The 21,264-nt window shown below is 38.9% G+C and overlaps 1 protein-coding gene across 4 annotated transcripts in view; it reads right to left on the reverse strand.

Moving 5' to 3' along the window:
• Positions 1-21,264, reverse strand: part of ARB2A (ARB2 cotranscriptional regulator A) — a 337,934-nt gene that overhangs the window by 95,604 nt on the left and 221,066 nt on the right. For 3 of the 4 annotated variants that reach the window (XM_084882686.1, XM_084882684.1, XM_084882687.1), the window contains one exon: positions 19,813-19,897. In XM_084882686.1, coding sequence (XP_084738812.1) covers positions 19,813-19,897 — 85 coding nt within the window. Of the gene's footprint in view, positions 1-13,189; positions 13,353-19,812; positions 19,898-21,264 lie in introns of those variants that run through there. The other variant, XM_084882685.1, reaches the window with a different exon arrangement.

The raw sequence follows: 21,264 nt of genomic DNA on the forward strand, positions 1-21,264 counted from the left end.
CTAGCTTTCAATTCATTAACTGTCCCTCATGCTATCTTGATGGTCACAAGTACTGCCGATAGTCTCTCCTTTGCTCATGTCCCCACCCTGTGTGTGCCCCAAGAAACCTAAACACCCCTGCCTGACTTTCCAGTTAACATTAACTTGCTGTCAGGTTCTACCCCTCACCCCCACACTTCGCTAGATTCCATTCTCACACTGGGGCCAAGTTCTGGACGAATTCCATGTTTCTCCCACCAGCCCTTCAAGTCCTTTGCACCTCATCCTACTTCAGCTTCCAGGCTCAGAATTCCTGCCTATAATGGAGACCTATGTGCTTCATCTCCCTTCCCCTCTGGAGGCAGGTCTCTGGCCTGGCCTTACCAGCTCTTCCCCACTGATCGCTCCCTGCAATGCCTGACTCACCAACACCAGGTTCCTCTAATCCTGGCTTCTCACACATCAAAGACCTAAGAATCTTACAATATTTTCCCCTTCACTGTGTCTGCAGTTCAGGCATCCAGTTTTAGGGTATGGGTGGAAAAAGTCAATGAGAGAGGGGGAAGGGGGAAGAGAAGAAAAACCTCAAGTTCAAAGCTTTTAAGAAGATAGTGATCTAGGCTGGACAATCCTGTTCACTCTCCAATTCAAGCATGATGTGTCTCTGCCTCACCTACGTCTATTGAAATTGGTCTTCTTGAAGTAATTGGTGAACTTCCAACTGTCAAATCTGATGGCTTTTAAAAAATCCTTATCCCATTAAACTTCTGGGTAATATCGGACAATGCTGACTAATTTTCTTGCTCCTTCTCCTTTTTAAATTTCCATGAAATGCTGGTCCCAGCCAAATCTGATTTCAGTCTTGACTTTTAATTTCCAGTTCTGTATTTCCAAGTGCCCCAAATAAAATTCATTATCTGCATTTCTACACCTGCTTTCCTCCAAGGTTCTTTAAGCTGGTTAATGGCATCATACCCAAGCTTAAACCTAGGAATGGTTCTTGACTTTGCCTATACTTTGTAGGGAATCAAATCTTATTTAATAGGTCTTCTAAAACATCTGAACTCTGCCATTTCTCTCTAGCCTTATCTTTCTGTTTTAATTTAGGTCACATTATTTTTCACCTGCATTATCATCATATATATAAAAGCCTATGCGTCTGTTGCAACCAGATGACTGGCCAGTAGCTATGACATGCACTGACCATCAGGGGGCAGAGGCTTAAAGCAGGAGCTGTTACCTGATTGCCAGTGAGCTCCCACAGCCAACCTCCAGTGGCCAGCCAACCTTCTGCGGTCCCTCCGCACCAGGTCAGCCCTGAACACTAGCCAAGCGGAGGGATCCACAGCCATGCACAAATTCATGCACCAGGCCTCTAGTAACATTATAATTAGCCTCCTCTGCATCTGCTTCAACTTTATCTTGCATACTGCTGTTAGAGTAATTTGCCAAAAACCAGACCAAACATGACCAAACAAAAATCTAACCATGTCATTTTCCTCTTAATTTTCCCCCCCCAAAATCTAGCTGCTCTTCCCCCAATAAACAATGTCAACATTGAAACTCCTGAGAATGGAACACATGGCTTTTCACCATTTGGCCCCTCCTTCTTTTCCCCTTTCCCTCTCTCCATGCCTCCTTCTGCCAATTCTTTCCCAGCCTCATCTACCAAACACCCCCAACTCCCTACACCCCACCTACCTGCATGCTCAGTGAAAATATCTCACTTTGCACTAAAGATACCATGCTTTCATGATTATTATGCCTTATTCATGCTGTTCATTCTGTCTGAAATGGCTTCCCCCTACTTCTTGGTCTCAATCTCTCATGTCATTTGGGCTTCAGGTCTAATGTCATCTCATTAGACACATTCTCTAAAACAGCACCTATCATCTCTGTTTACTTCAGTACCCTTTATTTTTTGGCATTAGCAGTATTACCTCTTAATATATAATTTTTTTTTGTTTATATTTTTATTGTCTCTTCCTCTGTTGCCAAGAGAGCAGGGACTATGCCTAGTTCACTTCTGTCTACAGTGCCTACAACTGTGCGTGGCTCACAGAAGGTGCTCAGTAAACATCTGCTGAGTTTCTAGTCACCTTTAAGATACAGGTCAGAGGTCACTGTATGATAAAGCATTCCCCCAGGCAGTTAGTTACTGCTTTTGTTGTTCTCCCATTGACATGTTTCCATTGTAACATTTATCTGAAATTATTTATTTTATGCCTCCACCTTTCCAACTAGAGTGTGAAGTACTTAAGGGCATGCATGTAGGTATTATAAAGCCTGGAACATAATAGAACCCTGACTGATACACTGTCCAATAAAGGTTTACTGAATGACTGAATGAGTTTTCATCTTTATAATTCTGAGAGTAAAGAACATTTAGCTCCAGTTTAACCATGAGAAACTTGACCCTCCCATCCTTTCTCTCCTGTACCAGAATAAAGCCCTCAAACACCGCTTTCAAGGTGGGGGCTAGCACCATGAGACTAAATTCAACAGCTCTACAGGTAATGAGGTTGTGGATATGGCTGTGTATGTGATGATTTGTTTGTTGCCTGCATCTCCACTGCAACTACAGTCAGAATGTGTGCTGGTCAGGAGCAGGGCCCTTGTCTGGTTCACTGTGAAATCCTCAGCACCTGGAACTATATCTGGCACAGAGCAGGAAGCCACTAGGTATTTGTTTAATGTTAAATAAATGAATCTCTGCAGTGTTAATGGTGAAAAGATCTCCATATTTCTTTGAGACAAGTTTCAAGATGATTGTCTACGAAAAATAGTTTACAATATATAAAATTTTGCTTAAGAATAATTTTGCTCATACCTACTCTTTCCAGGTCTACATGCATGCTATTTTTTTCAAACTTACAAAGCAACCAGAATGAACAGAATGAAAGATCACAAAGAGGAGCAACAGAGATCAACTGTATAAATCAAGGCCCACATATGGAAACCAGCCCCTTTGTGTAAAAGCACCACAGAGAAAAAGCTCATTAGCTGTCTAAAGCAACAGTTTACTGAAAATGTTTTTAGTGAATTGGACAAAAGTTCAACTGAATTTGAGGAAAGCTTATTATATTAACTGAGCTGAAACGTAGTACCTAAAACCATTTTAATTTAAAAAATAAGGCTATATTGACTTGAAGTTTTTAAAAATTAACTTAGATGCTCTCAATTAAGGTTTTTTCTGTACTGGGTCAGATCGAATCTGCCAAGGTGCCTATCTCCTGGGTTATGCATATGTGCTGTCACAAATAAAAGCCCATACTCTTAGGGGAAGTCTTGACATCTCCTTAAAAGTGTATTTAATGGGCTATGGAAATGGGGTGATCCGGGAAAAAAGGCAGGAGCACATTTGGTTGGAACAGAAATAGAGTTCAGGGGAAGGCAGGTGATGGGGATGCCTCAGACATCCAGCACTGTATGGGCCGTGGCGCTTGAAAAGCTAATCCATCACCTTCAACAAATACAGAGGCCTCTCAGTAAGTGATTAGATTACAATGTAAGAAGCAGCTCAGTCTTATCCCTAGGGAATTAAGAAGTAAGGATAAAAATCACATGATCCCAGGCCCCATATATTTAGTCTCTAAATGGAGAGTAAAGAAACTGTCAGGAAAGCAGGATGACTACACTTGCACAAGAACTTAACAGTTTCTATTATAAGGATCCAGGAATTAAGAGAAGTTAACTTGTGAGCAGAAATGCACAAAGTGTTAGGATACACATTATTAGGCTCTCCCTAAGTATCCTTTATTGTAAGATGGCAAAACCAACTGCCAAGATCCACTAACGGTTAAGAAGCAGGGGATAGTGGAGGCCAGGTTAATAACAAGCATCTTTATAGGGCTTGGCTCAAGTCTCATCTCTTTGGCAAGCTTTGCCTATATTCTCAGGACCACAGTGATCTCCGACCACTTTGAACTCCCCGCCTTTCCACTCCGATACTCTGGCTGCCCTAAACAGTTAGCTGTAGCTTCATATTTTAGCTCTCTTTGTAGAAAATATGGAACCTCCCAAGTGGACATTACAGATATGATTTATTTTGTACGTGGTTGTGTAAAAATGTGCTAATGCACATGCTATCCTCAGTGCTCTTAGCATAGCAAGTGCATAAAACACCTGATGTGAGCGAAGTCTGGCTTTGACTTACTCCAACATGCTGATCAATTCTCTCATTGGCTTGGAAGGTAATCCTTGCTTCCTCATTTTCCCAAAAGCATCTCTCTGAGAGCTGCTCATGCTCCAGACAGAGGACCAAGTTTCACTTAAAAATATATGTGAATTAATTTTTGTACAAGGGGACAAGCTATAGTCTAGCTTCATTCTTTTGCATGTGGCTTTCCAACTCTCTCAGCATTATTTATTAAAGAGGCGTTCTTTTCTCCATTGTGTGTTTTTGGCTCCTTTGTCAAGAAGATGTGCTACATATATACAATGGAATACTACTCAGCCATAAGAAAAGATGCTATCTGTGACAACGTGGGTAGACCTTGAGAATATTATGCTAAGTGAAATAAGTCAGTCAGAAAAAGCTAAGAACCATATGACACATATGACTTCACTCACATGTGGAATATAAAATTGAAATAGACAGACAATAGCATGGTGGTTATCAGAAGAAAGGGGGTGAAAGGTAGTAAAGGGTAAAGGGGGCCAAATATATGGCAATGGAAGGTGAATTGACTTGGGGTGGTGGGCACACAATGCAATAACAGGGCATGTATCAGAGAAATGTATACCTGAAATGTATATGACTCTATGAACTAATGTCATCCCAATAAATTTAACTTAAAAAAGAATGTATGTGAAGCTTCATTTTTCATATATGTGAAATATATGTTTCCAAACAACACACACACACACAGACACGACATAAAAGCCCAACTTTTTTTTTAATGTGATTAGCTCAACAGAGCAGACCAGATGTAAGAATGGTTAAAAGTTAGAGAGAGTGAGGCAGAGGAGATGGTGCTAATTTTATAGTTTCCCCCCTCTCTGCAGAGGCCCTAAAAACTCAGCGCTGACACCAAAGGGCAGGCGTAGATCCTTAAGACCACACTAATCAAGGAGCAAAACAGAAGGCAAAGGCAGGACACAAGATCCACTGGGAAGCCCTCTGAGTCTAAGAAGCAGAATCAAGAATTCAGTAAAACTGTGGCAGCTGAATAGAGAAGAGTGACACTTTCCACCTCTCAGTGAGACAGTTAACACCACACATTCCAACAATTCAGTTCACTAAAACTACTTCCAAACAACTGAAGTAATTAAACTATCAATTGCTGTGTGGATTTTTAAGTAGAAAACAGTGTAAGACAAAGTGAGACATCAAAGACATGTTATACAGTTAAGAAAAACTGACACCCAAAGGTAGATTACATACAACAAGAACATTAAAGATGTAATAACACAAAAAAGAGTTAATCAAGTCAGTGTAGCCACTAAACAGAGTCATTTATTACTCTATGAGATAACTCACAAGGTAAATAAAAATTAGCACTGTTCTGCTGAGGTGATAACAGAGAACAGGAGGAGGGGCCAAAGGACAGTGATACCAGATGCTTTTATTCTTACAAAATACAGAGAAAAGCTAGAATGTTGCCAATGTAGAATTTCCTTGATTTTCTCATTTTCAGATCAAGACTGAAGAAACTTTTAAAAGCAAGAAAAACAGAGACACTAATACTTTTTTTTGAGAGAAAAAACACACACATACTTTTTGCCATTATTCTTGTCATTTTAAAAAATGACTGCTGTGATATAATTGCTGCTTTGAAATAAAAGCTCATGACTCACATATGATCCAACAACAAAGAGATTTAGAATACACAGAAAAAAAATCTTCCCTTTTATTTTATACATTTGTGATATTCATGAGTTATGAACTTCTGGTGCTATGAAGTAATATTAAGTATAAAAACCCTATGGCTTCACCAGAAGTATTAAGGAATTTTAAATATCTGCATAAGGCAGGAAGAGCAGTTGAGTTGAGTAGGGATGGGTTGAAAGGCACTATGGTGATGAGTCAGGTATATTCACAGATAGTCACAGACATATAAAGTCTTGTTATGCCAGGCAAGATTTACAGACAGGGTTTAGGTGAGTTTGCCCTGTTACAGAAGCAAAGCTTTATGGATGTTCTTGCACTGACTACTGCACTCGGGGCGCACTCACCACATTCTGCATTCCAATCTGTGCTCTGCTTCCACTGTAGAGCAGGAGATGCACAGCTGGTTTAACATGAAAAGTTTCTATCATGCTGCACAGTAAAATACACTCAACAGAACCGAAAGCTTATGACTAAAGGAACCAGTAATTCAGACTGTAGCATGGGCTCAGAGAAGTGAATGAGAAATAGACGAAAATTTCTGTTTACAGGAGATAACTCTTTTAGGTACTGAATTTTTGTTAACTAGCTTCCAATTAATTGATTTTGGTGCCATTATTATAATAAGTTTTGGGCCTCTGTGATCTCCCGTGGAATCTCTTTTAGACGTTATGAACGGAAGCAAGAGAAACAAAGACACTAGTATCTTCTTGGGGAAAAACAAAAGAACAGATTCAGTAACATGACATGCAGTAATGACCATGGAAAATTCAAGAGGCAGTACCAGACTTAAAATGACCAGTTCCAATACAGTAACTTCATCTAAATATGTAGATTAAAAAACTCCTTGTAGCATTATAAATCTGACAAAACCCTTGGCTTCAGACAATGAGGCAATAAATCAGCTGATAAAACGAATTCTTTTTCAAAGTCACATCACTATGATTCCCAAGGTCTTAAAGACATGCAACCAAGCTATCAGCTTCTCTTTTGAGCAACACTCATGCCCAACTCCACATTTATTTGCCTAGAGTCCATGCAGCCCCAGTAGCTGCTCTTCCTTCTATGTGTGTGCAGATAACATCAGACAGATGAAGGTTTCATCTTCTGAGAGCCTCAGAACTTTAGAAGGCAATTGTACCAAACAAGTTGCCAATGAAAAACTGAAAACAATTATCATTATTTATTTAATGTGAGTTTTACTAATTATTTTCTGAATATTCAACTATATATTCACATGGTTCAAGAAGTATACAAGGGTATATAGTGAAAATATGCAGCGTTTATTTTCAATTTTCATTTTGTTGCCTATCAGCATTAATGCAGTCAACTTCCAGCTAGAATTTGACATTTTGCTCACATAGACTTTCTTGTAATAATTTAAATTCAAGGAAAACATTTGTCTTTTAAGATTGACAGAAATGTAGATGAAACATAAAGGAAGAAGCCAATGCATTTAAAAAAGCTTCTCATAAGAATATGTGTTAGGGCAGGTGTCATTTTGAAAGGAGGGCAATGCACTAAAGAACTGACAGGCATTGTGGGAGAAGAGGGAAGAATAGGACAGTAGCAGGAAGAAGAGTGAAAGGAAAAGAGTCAGTGCCGAACTTAAGTAGGTTTAGGAGAATGAGAAATAAGGTGGGATACTGAAGAATAGAAAAACTGAGAAGGTTAAGTGCTGTACTTCTTCTGTAGAAGATATACTGAGAGGCTCTGAGAGTTACTCTGTAATGAGACATCACTAGAATCAGGACTTACATAATATAGAAAACACAAAGACAGAAGCAGGAGAGAAATGACAGAAAGTTTCCTCAAATATTGAAAAGTAGCAAACACTTTCTCTAAAGCTATATATAGTAGACTGGCTGGATAAAATAACTACCATGTGTTGCTTTGCATAGTAGTGGTGGGACTATAAAAATGACTGTACAAGCTGAAACCAATAAAGTAATAATAGTAATGAATGGGAACTATAGTTGTCTTGTGGCCTTTAATTATTTTTTTTTGTCAAAAGATTAACAATCCTGTTACTATAAGTAAAAAAATAAATAGAAAAATGAAAAAAATGTAAAAATAGTTGTATTCAATACACTGCAATTTAAAACTTAGAAACATTGAGAATTATGATAATTTTTTAAAATTTATTTTTAATTATAGTTGACATACAATATTATATAAGTTTCATGTATACAACATAGTGATCCAACATTTATATACCTTATGAAGTAATCACCACAGTAAGTCTAGTAACCATCTATTACCAACAGTTATTACAATACTAGTGGCCCAGTGCACAAAATTCATGCACGGGGGTGGTGGTGGTGGGTGGGTAGGGAGGATGGGGGGGCGGGTGGGTGGTGGGTGGGGTGGGTGTTCCTCAGCTCGGCCTGCACTCTCTCTAATCCAGGACTGCTGGCTCCTAACCACTCACCTGCCTGCAGGCCCGGCTGTTCCCCAACTACCCCCCCACCCCCGCCCTAGCCTGATAACCCCCAACTGCTCTCCCCTCCTGGCCTGATTATCCCTAACCACCTCTACCTCAGTTCTGCTATCATGGCTTTGTCCAGAAGGTCTCCTGGTCAATTAGCATATTACCCTTTTATTAGTATAGACTAGAGGCCCAGTATGCACGAAATCATGCGCAGTTAGGGTCCCTAGGCCTAGCCTGGCCTCCGTTGTGCCCTGCAATGCTACATGAAGCTCCTTGCCCCAGGACACTCTGTGATGCTCGAGGCCCCTGGATTGCTTCGCGAGGCTTTCTCTGCCCCTCAACTGCTCCAAGAAGCCTGCTGCTGCCCTGCGAAGCTCAACGCTGCATGTTCTGCGAAACTCTCCCCGCCCCGCCACTGCTCCTCGAAACTCCCTGCCTCGCAATGGCTCCATGAAACTCGCTGTTGCCTGGGTGACTGCTCCGCTCAGCTCACAGCCATCCCTCGAAGCAGCCCACCACCACCAACCAACAGTTCCCTGTCCTACCCCACCACCAGCCCCACTTCATGGCGAGTGGCTCGGGGCCTGGGGGAGAAGGGGGACAAAGAGGTGCTCCATGTACTTCATGGTGACCAGTTACCCATTCAGTCGTGATGCCACCCAGCTCTTTATATTAGGATTATTGACAATATCCCTTATGCTGCAAATTACATCTCCGTCACTTATAACTGGAAATTTGTACTTCTTCATCCCCCTTCCTTTTCCAGTTATTTAATTTATTTTTTAAAATTTATCTTTATTGTTGAAAGTATTACAGATGTCCCCCTTGTTTCTCCCATTGACCCCCTCTTTCCCACTCCAGCCCCATCCCCAGGCCTTCACCCCACTATTATCTATGTCCATGGTTACTTTATTTCTTTATAAAAACTTATTAAGAGTAGTTTGAACAGTGCTTGCCTTCTTGTCATACTAGTATAACTTACGATGTGGGTTCAAGCAAATCTTTCCTACGCCTTGGCAAACTGTCATTCTCCTAAGTTCAGATCAGCTTCCAACATTTTATCCTTCACAGTTACAATGTCGTGAAATAGCTCAGAGTTCATTTGGCATGAAGTGTTTTTATTTGTTTTGCTAGTGTCATCTCCTCTGGGACATCTTCATCTTTTTTTGTCACAAACACTTTCTAATTTCATTTCTTTCTTGCACTTTTATCTTTGTTGGCCAAGTCTCTTTTGATCATCCATTTTGTAAAATGGAAGCTAGTGCTATCTGTGTAGGAACTGAACATCAGATATACAGTGATAAGTCAGCGACGCATTTTGAAAGAAGTGCTGACTAGCCACTGATAATAATGTGCCATCTACTATTTAAATAGGAATTTGTCCTTAATGCAATCATTCACACTTAATATATTGTGGTAACTGAAATTTTTTCCAGGGGAGTTGGTGTTATTTAGCTAACTTATGGTGGCTGAAATCAGTATATACTGGAACCATGCAAAGTGAGGACCACCTATATTTTGAGTTCTAACTATATGCCAAGTACTATTTTAATAGTCCTATATCGGTTATTTCACTTAATTCTGACAAAACTCAATTTGTTGATTCTAGTATTATCTACATTTTATAGCTAATGTGATTGTATATCTTTATTTGGCCATATCATAGAATTCTCCACATACCTGGGAAAATACAAATTTCCCACAGTCATGATAAATCTAAAGTTCTTCATCATAAATATTGATTATGGAGTTTGAAATGGAAAGTAACATATTTATCTAGAACATATATTTAAAGTAAAATGTAGTAACATGGAACAAAGGTAAAAAATTTAATTTGGAGTTTCTTAAAATAGTCCCATTTATAGAAATCATTGCTACATAAACTTAAAATTATGTTCATGTGTCTTTGCCCACATTTTCAACAAGTAACTTCTGAAGTATTTTAGAAATTCTGAAATTCTGTAACATAACTGAATATTGTCAGAAGATGCATTAAATCTTAGATCTCAATGGGGCAACATTCAATAAAGGAGTGTGTCAGTGAACTAAGAGTAGTTTTTGGAATTTATAAGTCCTTATCCTTCCTCCTCAGCCTACCTATTTCAGTGACCATCCTCTGATTAGGAACAAAAATAACCTTTGCAATAAGCAGAAAACTTTTTTTTAAGACTCCACGAGTTCCTTGAAGGTGCAAGAGTCATGTCTAGCAACCTGTATACCCTTACAGTCTAAACTAGTGCCTCGTATATATTAAGTGCTCAAGAAATCATTTTAGAATTAAGGAATGATATTTACAGCTAGTTTCTTACTTAAAGAGAACCAAGGATAACTCAAATTTCAGGTAAGACATGAATTTAGGAGAAACAAATTTATTTAATTGAATTTGGATTTTCTGAAATTAAGCTTTGCTGTCTACGTTGACTTCATATGCTTGATATTGTTTCTAAAGAAAAGCAAAACCAAATAATTCTGAGGGATTATTCCTTCCTAAGAAACATGCTACAAGAATCTAAACTACAATGGTTATGGACGATTATACCTTTACTTTTTTAAATTTTATAATTTTTTATCTTTTAAATATGTTTTTATAGATTTTTAGAGAGAGATAGGAGAGGGTGAAAGATAGAAACATTGATGAGAGAGAAACATCAATCTGCTGCCTCCTGCATGCCTCCTACTAGGGATCAAGCCAGCAACTCAGGCATGTGCCTTGACCAGGAGTTAAACCTGCAACCTTTTGGTACATGAGATGACACTCGACCAACTGACCTACACTAGCTGGGCAAAGATTGCACTTTCACTATAAAGTTCAAGCTGCACATCATCCAGTTACACAAATAGCTTTCCCACATATTGGTTACATTTCATCACTTGTATTTGTCCTATTTTAAATTTAATCACATTCCCTTGGGAACTAACCAGGAAAGGTGTGGCTACTTTGCCACATAAATTTAAAATGACCAAGTTTTTTAAAGCAATTCATCAAAATGAAATAAAAGTAAAATACCAAGGTAATTCATGTTGCTTTTTAAGAACATCTGAAACATTAGCTAAAAATAAAAGACTCTCTAAGCCAATATTGATTTTTGGAAGGTTATTAGAAAATTTTAATTTAGGGTTTATTACAATAGTCTCATTTATAGAAATCATTGCTACACAAACTTAAAATTATGTTCATGTGTCTTTGCCCAAATTTCCAACAAGTAACTTCTACGGTATTTTAAAAATTATGAAATTCTGTAATATAACAAAATTCTGTCAAGGATTGTGCCATGAGATTATTCAAAATATCTGTAAACTAACTGGTATATGATTTCTTTATTAGTATAACCTATTGAATACTTGAGGTGCGATATGTATGACTGGAGGGGATATTAACAGACAACATGGACAGAAATACTAGTACCAATTCTTAAAGAATATTTGCATATGATATATCCGTTAAATCCATTTTGATCCATAAAAACTAAAGTCACTGATCAAACGAATTATCTCTCAAAATTTATAATTAAATAGAACTATTTTCCTTTAAAGTAAGACTATATTTTAAGAATATGATGAAACAGCCCTAGCTGGTTTGGCTCAGTGGATAGAGCGTAGGCTGTGGACTGAAAGGTCCTGGGTTTGATTCTGGTAGAGGGCAGATGCCCAGGTTGCAGGATCGATCCCCAGTGGAGGGTGTGCAGGAGGCATACCATCAATGATTTTCTGTTATCATTGATGTTTTTAATCTCTCTTTCTCTTTCCCTTCTGACTGAAATCAATAAAAATATATTTTAAAAAAAGAATCTGATAAAACAAAACCTTAAACAAATATACCCATTCTTTTAAGTACTGATAATCAACTTAGAACATCTTGGGAATTTATAAATAGAACATATTTGGCCTATCTATGGTGTCTAATGCTCATTTTGAATTTTCACTTCATACCAAAGTATTTATTTGAGATGTTCTGAATCATGTCTAGGAAGCAATGCGACTTCTCTGATGAGGTTTGCTTTGGGGTATTTTTGCTAGCTGATAGATTATCTCTGGTGATTTGATGTCTCTCAGTGTCAGAACAGAGCCGGCAGGGAGGGCAGGGTGTAGGAGGGAGCAGAGTGGGAATATGTGTCAAGAGCAGAGACCTTGTGACTTCAGGGAGGCACGTATCCCATAGTCAAAGAGAAGTAAAACTCAGGGGACTTAGTGAGCCCCACAGGTCAGGCAGGCGCAGGCAGAAACTGTGGGCTGGGGAGATGTGATGCTTGAGGCTATGGGACAAAGAATCCCCAGGTGGGGAGACTGAAGTCAGGAGGACACAGAAGACAAAAACTGTAAGAGTCATACACAGAGACTAGCCCCGATGACACACACACACACACACACACACACACACACACACACACACAGAGATAGAGAAATATATACACACAACAGGGAAAGCCATCAAGAGCAGTGACCCAGACAGAACTTGACACACAGGGGTAGAGAAATAGAGGACAAGTGAAGCACAGCCATGGCAAGGAGACCAATACTTATGGTAAACTAGAGGCCCGGTGCATTAAATTTGTGCATGGGGGGGGGGGGAGGGGCGTCCCTCAGCACAGCCTGCATCGTCTCCAATCTGGAACCCCTCAAAGAATGTCTGACTGCCTGTTTAGGCCAGATCCAGGTAAAATCTGCTCCTAACTTCCCTCCCCTGCAGGCTTGACCGCCCCCAACTGCCCTCCCTTGCAGGCCTGGGTCCCTCCCAACAGTCCTCCCCTGCTGGCAGCCATCTTATGTGCTGTAGTGATGGTCAATCTGCATATTACTATTTTATCAGACAAGATAGGACAAAAGTTTCTGTCTTAGGTACCAGTGATCCTCAACTTACTTTTCCAACAATTAGAAACATAGCATTAAGAGCCATGTGGGGACAGAAGTTAACAGCTCTTCCAAATAAATTCATAACATAACTTTCAAGTACAAATACAAATTTATATTATTCATTTATGTATCGCAAAGCATTAAAAAAATAATTAGTCTTACAATTTTTTATCTTTAAAGGGAAGAGTTAGCTCAGTAAAAGGAAATTGCCACCTTTACCGCCAAATTCTTGAAAGGATTTTCACAAACTGGTTCAGAAAGCTGTAAAAAACATGATGGCTATTTTTAATTTTTTTAAAAGTGAGATTTCTGGAATGAGACTACTTATATTCACTGTGATTATTGGAAAACTAAGTCAAAATCATGGGATCATAGTGGATCTGATTAAGTATGCAAATATTGGTGATCTACATAAATATCATATAGAATTTAGATATGTTATTTTAAATGTTTCCTTAAATTCCCAAAATTCCTGATTTCATTGAATTATCATGAATGATTCACTGAAAGCACAAGAATTTCTAGTGGTCAACTTTTAGAACACTTATCCCTTAAATTGACTAATAATTATTAGGTAGTATAGAACAATGAATAGGGAAGCTAACTGATGGATACCAGCTACAAGGCCGATGCTAGAGTAAAGAACAAAAACTGTCTGAGTACTATTTAATTACTGAAAGCATCATTTAAGGATTAAAACATATATCCTTTAAATGAAAAGAGGAATGCAACAATTCTTATGCAGTACATGGAGTAAAAAAGTGATACAGTATCATATATGCTAATATGCCCTGACTTTTAAGGTCTGCTTGTGAGGCAAAGTATAGATTTTCAATTACCTAATTAGTTTGAGCTGAGTCTAAAAACATATTAGACGACTCAACTTGTCTATACATTCTGAATGACACCACATTCTAGAAGCAATTACTGTTGATTTTTCATTGCTATCTTTAGAAGGAAGTGATTATTCACTAACAAAAAAAGAGATATAACTCCGTAGTGTCATTTCCTCAAGACATATTTTCAGCAATAAAGTGAAGTGAATATTTAGCAAATATTCAGTAAGTTTAGTCAATGTAAACAGTCAATCTAAATGAAATCAGGATTACATTAGCAGGTTTTCTACAATTCAAATTCACCTAGAAATCACTAATTTCCCATTGTCTTTTCTGGAGGAGAAATGAGCTTGACAGTTTAGGAAAATGTCATCAGCAGCCCCATTCTCCTATATTCACAACCAAAACAAGATCATCTAAATATAGTCATTTTCAAGTTTAGTTCTTAACTCTTTTAATATATATATATATATTTTTTTTATTGATTTTTTTTACAGAGAGGAAGAGAGAAGGATAGTTAGAAACATTGATGAGAGAGAATCATCTATCAGCTGCCTCTTGCACACCCCCTACTGGGGATGTGCCTGCCACCAAGGTACATGCCCTTGACTGGAATCGAACCCGGGACCTTTCAGTCCGCAGACCGATGCTCTATCCATTGAGCCAAACGGATTTTGGCTAGTTCTTAATTCTTAAGAGATCTACTAAGGCTCTGACCCCCACCCTCAATCCCACTTCTTCTTCTTTTTAAAAAAAACATTTCTGGTGTTATTGGTCTAATTGTGAGGTGCCCTAATTCACACCAAGTTTTCTAGGTAAGCTGAAATAACAGAGAAAAGCCTGTCTCAAGCCATGACAAGAGCAAGGAAAAATGAGAATAATACAAGTCCTGGGAGGAAGTATGTTGATAGGCATAAGACACATGGACCACATCATTTAGTGAATTTAGGTTCAGGCAACAGGTGAAAAATTAAAGCTGTGGGGCAGGGCTTTCCATCCTGTGTGCCTGGTGATCACAGAATCTAAAAATATTGCCTCCTCATCCTGCAGGTCAGCCAGGAGGGCACCATCATCTCACCCCTGGACATAAGCAACCCTGTATATGAACTCCAGAGTGCCAAGCAGATGTTTCTACCTGTGCTGTGTAAGGCAGAGTGGGATAGGAATAGCCTTAATCACTTGCTGGTAGCTATGCTTTATGGTTACCATACACGTTAGGGTAAGATAGGTGTGATGTGTTGGTCAGATTTTTCAAGGACTCAGGACAAGAGACTATGGAGAAGGAAGTAGGGCAGATTTCGGAGCTGAATAGAAACCCTGAAGTCTAGGAAAAGGATCTCTAAAGCCAGGAAGGCAATACCATTGTTTTAATCAATAGGACGTGGTAGAGGTCAGGACTAGAAGCCATGTCTTAGAAATGTCATCTTCCCAGTGAGGTCTTTCCTGCCACCTCCCTAAAAATTCAAATCCTCCCCTCCACATGCATGTTTCAGGTCCTTACTTCCTGCTTTATATTTTTCCTACCAACTCCCACTATCTAACATACTAGATACTTTCCTAGTTATTTTGTTTAATACCTGTCTCTGCTAGATGGTAAGCTCCATGCAGGACCTTCTCTGCCATAACTCCCTGCTATGTCTGTCCCTGGAGCAGCTTTAGGCCACAGCAAATACCTGCGGACTGAATTCACATACCCAGAGAGGCCTGTAAGGAGCACAGCTGGAGGGAGCAGGAAGTCTAGGAGCCTTAGCAGCAGCCTTAGAACCGCCAGGCAAAGAGCAACCTGTCAGTCACGCGCCAGGCAAACAAGCTGTGTCCAGACTTGTAAGAAGTCAGAAGAAGACAATGCTCTGTAACCCCGTCTGCTTTCCAACATTCACGTTTTGCTTTCCTTTCGTTCATTGTGGGGGAATGTCTCCTCAGACATGGTCAAAAATTATATTAGCTATCTTTGGGAAGCATTTCTAATTTCATCTTTGCTACTACCCAAATGTTGCTTTAAGCTTTACTGTGCCCCGATTTCTTTGACCTACTGAACATTCTTCTTTCCACTGGTAGTTTGCCTTTTGATTTTGTCACTATACTTTCTACTTTCCTGTGACTCTGGTTTCTGTGTAGTATTTTGTGACCCTATCAGTGTCACAGAAAACATAGGAAAACATGAATAACTAAGTTATTTGTTGTTTAAAAATAAAATTAGATAAGGAAATGGAAGGGAGAATATTTTTAGAAATGCCTTTTCACTCCTATAGGATTAAAATGATCAATAATACTCATAAAATAAATTATAGTCTTAAATTCTAAAATGCCCAATGAAAATATATCGTACTACATTACTTTTTACAGCTCCTTCCTTCTGATGAATGCAAATACCCCTCTAGACACTTAAAAAATTATCTTCATAAAATTTCTATAAATGAGCAGATATTTGCTGTTGCCATTTTATAACAAATGTACAAACAATCAGTGTGGGCTGTACTCTAAACCAGATTCTATTAACCTATTATATAATTCTCTGAGTAACAGTGTTTTTAGCTGACTGATGTTACTAGTAAGAAACGCTATTAATAGGGAAAAATGGGGCACTAGACACATATTCAAGATTCATCAAAATTCCAACACTCACTATATGTTATGACAACTGAAAAGTCAGACTTCATTTTTAGTAGAAGGTGCAACATTGCCCACTCTTAAGCATGGCATTGTCAAGTATTACATTTGCTTTCAAAAGAAAAGAAAGAACAATATTACTATAGTGAAATAATTATCAGTGACATTTTAAGTATATTTAAAAATTGTATTGTATCTATTCTTAAAATATACATTCATAGGCAACAACATTCATAAAATTAAACTATTATGATCAATAGATCTATTTTTGTGTAAAGGATTAAATTTAGTAATTACTACATATTTAGTAATAATGGAAAAAATACATTATTAAATTAACATGTATTTCTATAGGTAATTTTATTGCTATGACCATGATACTTCCAGTCAAAAGATAAAAAGCATATTACAACAACAACAAAAATTGACTTTGCTAAATTGAACATATAGTCTGAATACCCATTACTAACTAGTGGTCAGTACACATGTTGAAATCTTCAAATAATACTAACATTTTAAATTACAGATAACAGGATTATTGATCAGAGAACTTCAGGTGATTCAAACGTATTTCAACAACCTTTGGTTATTTCCATTTGAATTTCCTGCCATCACCAGAATTGCTATCACCTCAATTAATTAGGTCATAAAACAATTTCATCATTTTTTCTTCTTAATTGGATTCCCTTTCCTTTCCCCCTATTCTAGCAATGATATTTTCATTATTCCAGTAACATTTCACTGGAACTTACCATTGTCTTTTCCTTTTCTATTAGCCTCCACAATCCATCTATTTATCATCAAGGAGTGTTGAGCCCTATTTGTTGGAGCTCTCCCACCTTTTCCGTTTCCACTGCCACCTCTCCAGTACATGCCATCAACCTCATAGACCTGCTCTATCACCACAGCTTGCTGAGTCTACTGTTTTCTGGCTTCTCATTTCTCTCTTCTATTCTTGTTTAAAATCCCGTTTTGATCACGTTACACCCCTGTTAACATTTTTGTATGGATTCCTTAAGGGAAATCACTGATTTTAACTGAAAGCTGTTCAGTTTTTGTAAGTCGGTGTGGAAAATACAGGGTGCTGGCACTATCTCTTTTCTCAATTGATGCAACCTAATGCTGATACCAACTTCACAAGAAAGAACATACCCATTTGCAGAGGACCAGGAAACAGTTCTTTAAAAAATGTGTTTGTTTTTTTTTTAAAAAAATATGACAAGCTATTGTTGGTTGCTATGTCTCTAGTACCTGGAATGTAATAAACGCTCAATAAATATTTGAAATAGGCAGGGGAATGTATATGGAATCTCATCATGTAAGCCAAATGTGTTGTAACAGAATCCCACAGGGAATAGAAGGTTACAGAGAGTAAGTTCTGCCCTAAGAAAAATTTGGTCAGAGAAGAGCTGAATAGTGAGGTGACTTCATGTAAGATCAAATGAGTGTGATAAGAAACTTAACATATTTTCTCTAATAAACTGAACAGCCAAGTCTAATGAGGCAGTAGGGGAACAAGAGGAGGAATGAATTGCCTTCAATGAATTTTTTAATGCTTTTTTAGATCTTAACCCTAAGGTATCAGAACAAAGATGAGCTTTATAAGGCTTTAGTCTCAAAAAAGTTAAGGTTGCTTTTACTTAAGCTTAAGACCAAGAGAATTGAAGTTTAAACCTATTTCATTAATAATTATCTACTACTGCGGAACCAATCACCCCAAAATTTGGAAGCTTAAAACAAGACACATTACCCACAGTTTCTGAGCATGGCTTAGCTGGGTAATTAGTACCAGGTCTCTCATAGGCCACAGTCAAGGTGTTTGCTGGGGCTGCAGGCATCACAAAGCTCAACTGGTACAGGATCCTCTTCCAAGGTCACTCATGTGGCTGTTGGCAGGCCTCAGGTTTTCACTGGCTCTTGGCCAGAGACACCAATTTCTTGCCACATGGACCTCTCCACAGAGCGGCTCACAACATGACAGCTGGCTTCCATCAGAAAGAGCAAGTGCCAGGACAAAAAAGAGCCTTAGTCCTGCCAACATTCACTGGTCTTACCATGTTCCCCATGACCCTTACGCAGCAGGCTTGATAGAATGGCGAAATGATTTTTTGAAGACTCAGTTACAGTGTCTTCTAGGATGAGACAATGACCTCTAGGAAGTGATATTTGTCCTATATCTCCCAGATCTGGGAATGAAGGGGTGGAAATGGGATTGACCTCTCTTCTTATTATTCTTAGTGACCTACTAGCAAAACTGTTCCTTCCCATTCCCATGATTTTAAGCTATAATGACAGTGAAATTTAGTTATAACAGTTCTTTACCTCGTACTTAAAATGTTGTCCAAATCATTTCCTTCAAATTCATAAACATGCCCACAACTCTAAATATGCAGTGATTCACTCTTTCCTCTGAATGCTGTTTGGAGTAGTTCATGTTCAAAACTTCTGCTTATTTTTTGGCATCTATGGCCAAACCAAGCCCATTTCTGTTCTGTAGTCATAACCAGATATCATTGCTCCTTGTGTTTACTATCAACAATGTTCGAGACTGGTGAAAGCCCAAACCAGAAGCAATCTAGAGATTAGAGACCAAAGCACAAAGCCTGCAGTCTGGGAACCGGTGTCAGCCACCCGTCCACTGTCTGGAGCCCATCCGAGGGGCTCACCCTCAGCTTCCTTCACTCAGTAGCAGCCAGTTCTGCCTTCGTTTCCTGAGAACATCTTCATATCTATTCTAGCACTTACTCCTCACATTGCTCTGTTTCTTTCGACTAAAATGCCATCCTGTATATCTTCTGACAATCCAAATCCTAACACACAAAGTCCAGCCAAAATCTTTTGCATGAAAACCTTTCCTAAAGACTCTGTCACAGAAGTCTCGTTTCCAAATTCAAAGACTTGACTGCTGTTGTATCGTTTAGTTGGTAGTCAATCAGAGACAAATATTCTGAGATCCTGCATGGCTACCCAGTCCTTGTCTTATAATCAATTTTTAATTTATAGACATCTTGCTTCCCTAAGCTTCAACAGCAACTGTCTTCAGTACTCTCAGGTTGTTTCATCTATTCATCTTTACAGAGTTTGATGGTAAGCATTTTCAGCTACTTAACAAATTTCTGGTAGTGGATCAGACCCAGGCTGTATGTTATCAATAACTCATTTGAAGATTCATGGCCAAACAACATGCTTAATTTGCAAAACAGAAGTCATCTCATAAGCTTATTTTTTTTCCACCTTAAAAAACACAAAACCCATACATCTCATCAAACACATACCTGCAGAAACTCGGGGGCAGTCAGGCAGCATGGACTCCACCGATGTGTCTAATGGTTCTGAGCTAGAGACCCAATTACAGCAGTTCTGCAATGTAATAGAGACAATTTCCTGTTGAAGCATGATTTAAGCCAAGACCAACTTTTCAGGTGGTAGAGATTAATTTATCCACTAGAAGTACACTCAATTTATTTTTCATTCTCTATAAAAAGTTTTCTTATGCAAACTTTCTGTAATTATTCACGACCAACATGACTGTGAAAGTTTATCTTCTACAATTCAGCAAATCATGTGTGTTGATATTAAGAAGACATGTGACCTTTTTAAAACCATCTTATATAATAAAAGCCTAATATGCAAATTGTCCCCTCGACTGGGAGTTCGACCGCTTGCTATGATGTGTGCTGACCACCAGGGAGTGACGTGGAACATAGTGGGTGTCTGCAGCACACTGCAACCTCTCACTGGCTACCTGGGGGCGGGGTTGACGGGGACGGAGGTGCGGTGAGAATGCAGGTTGATCTCTGAACTCGCTCTCACTATCCATTCCACCCTTCCCCAGGACACCAGGGCTTACACTCCAGGAAAGCCTCCGTACTCAGGTTCTGGGTGCCTGTGAGGACCCCACCCTGCATCTGCATGGTGTCTTCTGGGTGAGCTGGGCTGCAGCCACTGGGATCACAGGGGCCAGTTGGGCTCCCTGTGGATTCACACAGGAGTCGGGCTACAAGGCCAGCTGGGAAAGAGCATGCAGCCCGCCCAGCTTCTGTGTGGCACCACTGGGGGGCACAGAGGCCCACAGCATCCAGCCATGCTCATAGCACCTCCATGTAGGGACTTGGGTGCTGTGACTCAGGCATAGGGGGATGTGTAGGGGCCCAGGTCAGCTGGGACTTACCCTTCTACACCAGACGCTTGTGCAGGCCAGGCCTAGGGACCGCACCTGTGCACGAATTTCATGCACTGGGCCTCTGATGATGTAATATATTTCCAAGAGAAGGCTAGGACTATAATTAAAAGAAACTAAAAAGGGTGTCCATTATTAACTTTTAGATGGAAATTAATATTATTTTGAACATGTGAAAAAGTATCTAGATTTTAAAACTATATTCTTTGTCTTTGTAATACTAGAAGAAAATAGATTTTATACTTACTCCTCAAAATCTAGCCCTTATAATGATACCATCTTTTAATTTTTACTTCAACCTGGATCAATGAAGGATGTATTAAAGGGTTCAAAAGAAGCACAATCTGGTGAAATGTAGCTGTGTGTCTGAGGACACAAAGCTTTCAATATTGAAGATAATAATAATTTATAATTCAGACAAATGAAATAAAAATAATTTATATTCCTTCCATACATTTTAAATCTGATTTGAAGTCTGGCTTAAAAAATGTGATTAACCTCATAGTAGCTCTTAAAAAACTTCCCAAACACACACACACACACACAC

This window comes from Pipistrellus hanaki (genome assembly GCF_964339955.1).
Source record: "Pipistrellus hanaki genome assembly, chromosome: 4".
Lineage (NCBI taxonomy): Eukaryota > Metazoa > Chordata > Mammalia > Chiroptera > Vespertilionidae > Pipistrellus > Pipistrellus hanaki.